Here is a 5,232-nt window from a genome sequence, read left to right as displayed (position 1 = left end):
GAAATCGCAACTTTTACGCTGTGAATGTCCCGAAAATGAATCCTTCAAACAGACTCTTCTCTTCTGAGAGTTACATGCTCACCAATGCAACTTTGACTGATAAATAACATGATGTACCGACTGATTCATGATAAAGAAAGCTTTTTTTTTATCAGCTCATTCGTGCCTTTATTAAATGAATATAATAAATAAATATATATTTGAAGTGCAACTATATCCGTGCTATTTAAGTGTCACAATACAAACCCGACGCTGTAACAGACATCGACTGTCACAGACAGAACTAGACATCTTCATATTCTGGGTTTGGACTGTGGGACAGGAGAGGAATGGTTCACCCACAGCACACAGCTGGCTCCCCCACATGTGACCACACTGACACTTCACAAACAAACAGGTTTCTACTTCCTGTGGTGTGAGGCTGATCAGTTCAGCTCTGTGGGGATGAAGTGATTTCTTCCCCTCTTTACTTTGAAAATCCACATGCATACTCAAAGACGTCATTTCAATGTTTGTCCCTTTGTGAAAATGATGATAATGACAATTCCTCCGACACGATGACCCCGAATCTGACCTCACCTCTTGCTGACGGTGACAGCGGCGCTGCCTGGATGAAGATGGACTATTCCTTCGAGCCGATTACGTCCACAAATCTGTCATCATCCTCACCTGAAAGACGAGAGGCAGACGCAGGAAGAGAGAGAGACAGACGGAGAGAGAGAGACAGAAGTAAGTGGTTTGTGACGACGATGATGGAGGAAAGAGGAGAAGAGATCACGCAGAGTTCGTTGGTCCGTATTCGTCCTCACCTGAGCCCGTTGCTGCACATCCAGTCACCCTTGGCAGACGTCCACCGCTAAACACAAGAAGGGGGGGAAAAAAGGTCAGCCAGAGGCCATGGGGTCCCACAACGGGGCAAAGCACTCCTCAATCCCTCTCTACACACACACACACACACTATTCCCATTCTCATTCCACATGCCCCCTTGACCTCACTATTAAAACACAGGAGCAAATCTCCCGATTCGTCACAGCGGCTCAGAAACAAATGACGCCAAATACCTAACTTCTGCATGGCTCTTTTTTCTGCGGCAGCTGCCGGCTTTGGCAATCCGCTTGTCCAAATATATTCCGATATTGGAAATGTGGTTCCCAACAGCGGTAGGTAGGGGGATCCGTTGGAGTCGTGTGGCGCTTTTCAGGCCACATTTCAACAACAAATAGTGTGAGGATCGACTTCAACGGGAAATAAAGAAACCCATCTGATGAACTTGTGCCTCAATCAAACCAATGATACGACAACGCAGCGGGTATTTTCCTTCTTCTTGATATAAGCGCCTCGGTATTTACTCCCGCAGCCCGTCAGGGAAGTTTATCTGGATGTTATGAATCCCCGGAGTGTGCACCAGCATTAGGATAAAAGGCTGAATGTCTTTGTTTGGGATGTTCAGCGGGCTTTCACAGGTACAAACCTGCTGAAAAGAAACGATTTACAGAAGTCTCACGGTCACACTACAATCACCGGCGCTCACTTCTGATTTGTTGTGGATCTTTTATTTAAATCTGGTAACACAGCAGAGGCACAGCAGCCGTCTTTGTTGTTGAGGTCCACTATGGAAACAAGTTCTATCTTTTTATCTTTTTAACCTTTTATGCATTACGCCGTGTTTGTTTTACGAGCTTTTCTAATTTATTTGAGTCTTTAGAAGCCCAGGACCCATGTTGGTATTATTTTTGTGACTAATATTTGTTTAACCTGTTGTTTTACTGTTAATCTTTCTATTATATTATATTACAGCAGTCACATGTAAAGCCCTTTGAACTGCATTGCCCTGTATGGCAGTATGGTTTCCTCTCTCACAGTGATAGCAGTGTATTCTCTGCTACATGTCACATGTGGACGGTGCTGCATTGTGCTCAGTTTTTGTTTGCGGTCTCAAAACCCAGAACTGTATTGAGTTCCGTGGGCTTTGGGAATCCTGAGCAGAGCTGATAACTTCCAGGTTGCCCGACAAAAAGACTGTCTACATAGAAGTTAAAGGTGGAGGAAGCTCCAGACACTTTGTGGTTGATTCAGTGGTCGAAACCAACGGAGTTCCTCTTATTTTGCCAGCTGAATCATTTCTCAGCAGTAGACGTGATGCATTCAGTGATATGTTCATTAATTCACAGAATTGTTCTAGTTTTTTGTTCATTTTAAGGATGAGACGTATATATATTTTTGCTTAATAAATTGTATTTGACCAGGTGTCTGTATCTCATTGATGAAAGTGTAGAAGAAGCTCGTTGAGCGAGTTCATTACAGAAATGATGCTGTTTCCTGATGAGTCGTCCTCACTAGATGAATGCTAGGTGTTTGATGTGTGTGTGTACGCTGTGTGACGGTCGGTGTGTGTTTATGTGTCGGTAGGATGAGACAAAAGCCCCTTCAGCCCGCGGTGCCTGGCCTCTCTGACCCTGCCATTTGATTTGTTCCTCCATTGGCTCTGTTTATTTCTGCTCTTCCTGTTTGTGCTCAGCTGACCGTACGAGCTGTTCCTGTGAATGCTGGGTAAAAAAACGAATGATATACTGCATCAGGCGGGGTGTTGCTGGTTGTGGTTGTGGTGGGCAGGGCAAGGTGTCAAAGATCACACGGGGTGCAGCAGGAGACAGAAAAGACGGCTCTCGACCACAGTGCTAACATGTCAACAGAGATTAAACTAGTTTATTATTTTCAAAGAGGAAAAAAAATTACGAAACAAAAAAGCAGTCATATTTTACACTAGTGATTATTATTAAATTTTTACAACCATTCAGTCTGCATAACATAAAGAAATAATTCTACATCTTTGTTTATTTCGTATTTTTGGTACTCTGATTTATACATACAAATAACAAATACAGGAACTTTTTTCACAATGCATATAATCTGTGGGCAGGAAGAAAGTCTTTCAGGTGAACAAATTTTGTGTGTGCGTGCGTGCGTGCGTGTGTGTGTGTGTATGTACGTGCACGTGTCAACACAAACCAATTGCCCGAGACCTATAGCACATCCAAAAGTAAAAACAAAAAAAGAAGAGACGTCATTTCAGCCGGAGCCGCAGACTCTCTGCAAACTTAATGCAACACAATTCACGCAGGCGAAAAACCGAGGCCTGCCCTTTCTCAAGAGTCTCCTCGCCTCCTCCTCCCTTGTTTCCTTTCCTCTGGGACTCTCCTCCCTCGTCTCTCCTACTCGTACCCTTCTCGTTGTTAGCTGCCCAGGGGCATGTTTCCTTTTTTATTTTTCTCACTAAATTAAAAAGTCTTCATTAAATGTACTGTATTTCATACAATTTGTACAAATATATTCAACGTGTGTCTCTCCTCATCTCCAGCGTGAGGAGGAAGAGGAAGATGAAGAAGAAGGGGAGTGTGTGTGTGTGGGGGGGGGGGTTTCCTGTTACACAGGTGCAAAGTGAAGAGAGGCGGGGTTAGGGTGAGGTCGTAAAAGTTTTTTCAATGTTCTTGTGATGTTTGTGTGTGGAAAAAAATGGCTTTTTGTACACAAATGGAGCTCCTTATCGTGTGGATCAGCTGGGAGGGCAGCCTCAATGTGGCGGCGGCTTGAGGAGAAAATATTCTTTCTCTCGCTGGTTGGAGGGAAAGCAAAATCCCCCCCCCCGGAGACCAGCGCGCCACGGTCAAGTCTGCAAAGCATTCACATCGCAGAGGTACACTTTGATTTTATAAAAATAAGATACAACTGAGGACAAAGGAGCCGAAAGCCTGCTGATCTCGCGCCGCAGCTTGGTGATGGTGGGACAAAACGGGGGAGGGGGGCTGGGGTCGGGCCGAGGAGCGGTTCATTTGTCTTTTAGGATATGGAAGCAGAGGTACCGAGGGATGTGGTGGTGGTGGGCGAGGCCGAGGGCGCTGCGCGGGGGAGACCTAACCCATGGCTGTGACCATACTGGAAGGGTGGTGGGGGGCGAATGAGAGGCCGGAGGAGGGGTGCATGGGTGTGGGGGTGCTCAGCATGTGGCCGGAGTGCGAGAAGGGTGGGAATGAGGACATGTGGCGGGACAGGGCGGCCGGGCTGAAGGAGCTGCTCTTGTCCATCAGGCTCTTGGAGTAGTCGTCCATGCTGTCTTGGGACTTTTTGCTCTTCTTAGACTTGCTGGACATCTTCCTGTTCCTGGTCTGGATGCCTTCCTTCTTCATGGTCAGAGGTCGGTTGATCTGCTCTCGAAAGGAGACAGAGAATATGGCAGATTAGTATTTTGTCGCAACGTGTGCGCGGCGTCGCGTTCACACAGGATAGAAATCTTAAAAAGACATCGTGGCTCCATTTACATTAAGCAACACAATAATAATAATAAAAAGAATTTCAAAATAAGACAGAAGATGTGGCACAATCTAGAGCTTTTACTTTCCTCTTTAGATTCTGGGGTTTTGGGGAGACATAATGATATATAATGGAGTCCCATTACGGGGCAAATCTGACTGTCCCATCCTGAAACGGATGATTGTTTACATACTATTTGTGTGTGTATGTGTGTGTGTGTGTTGGGGTGGATTTAAATGTTGATTCATTTAAGCTGAACTGTATCTGAGGCTGCGACCGTGCCAGAGAGACAGAGAGAAAACGGGGAAGATGTAGAGAGAGAGACTGTGTGCAGAAACGGCCTGGCAGGGACACATGGCCACGACGACCGCCGGCCTCGGCCAAGTCCTCCTCTCCATCTTCCTCCTCCTCCTCCTCCTCCTTGACCGCGTGGCCCGTCTCCTGGCCAAAACGGGGCCACAGCTGCCATATTCCAGCGAAGGTTTAGCCGAGAGCTGGATGATGGAATTCAGGGCCGGATTACGAGGAGAGAGGTGGACGAGGCCGACTGGCTTCCTGATCTCGGGGAAACGGGAAGCGGGAGGTTCTCCTCCTGTCTTGAGACGCTTGCCCACTTCCTTCACTGGCTCTTTAAGCAGAGCGGCCCGGATGATCGGTGGAGGGCAGAGATCTGTGGTTTTGTTCTCTGAGATGTGGGAGACTCTCTTCTCTGCCTTGCTTCCAGCTCTGAAGGCCACGCTACGCCCACCTACAGCAGGTCAGCCCCCCCCCCCGGGCCCTCCGGGCCGCCGCGGCACATCAACCAAAGAGCCGAGCCAAGGCGTTTGAGTCAATGACCGCCGCAGAAATACACAGTGCAAGCCCCTCACATCCTCTTTCCCCAAACACCAGCACAGCAGCTAACCACCAGAACCCCCCCCCCC

At 47.3% G+C, this 5,232-nt stretch overlaps 1 protein-coding gene across 5 annotated transcripts in view; it reads right to left on the bottom strand.

The window, feature by feature from the left end:
- Positions 1–1,260: 1,260 nt before the first annotated feature.
- The window catches only part of gata3 (GATA binding protein 3), a 17,165-nt gene continuing 13,193 nt past the window's right edge, over positions 1,261–5,232 (bottom strand). For all 5 annotated transcript variants that reach the window (XM_031859095.1, XM_031859094.1, XM_031859098.1 and 2 more), the window contains exon 6: positions 1,261–4,203. In XM_031859095.1, coding sequence (XP_031714955.1) covers positions 3,913–4,203 — 291 coding nt within the window. In that variant the 3' untranslated portion in view covers positions 1,261–3,912. The remainder of the gene's footprint in view (positions 4,204–5,232) is intronic.

Source organism: Anarrhichthys ocellatus, unplaced genomic scaffold (genome assembly GCF_004355925.1).
Source record: "Anarrhichthys ocellatus isolate YVR2014 unplaced genomic scaffold, GSC_Weel_1.0 scaffold21, whole genome shotgun sequence".
Classification (NCBI taxonomy): Eukaryota; Metazoa; Chordata; class Actinopteri; order Perciformes; family Anarhichadidae; genus Anarrhichthys; species Anarrhichthys ocellatus.
Note: the sequence above shows the minus strand (reverse complement) of the source record. Positions and strands in the feature narration are given on the sequence as shown.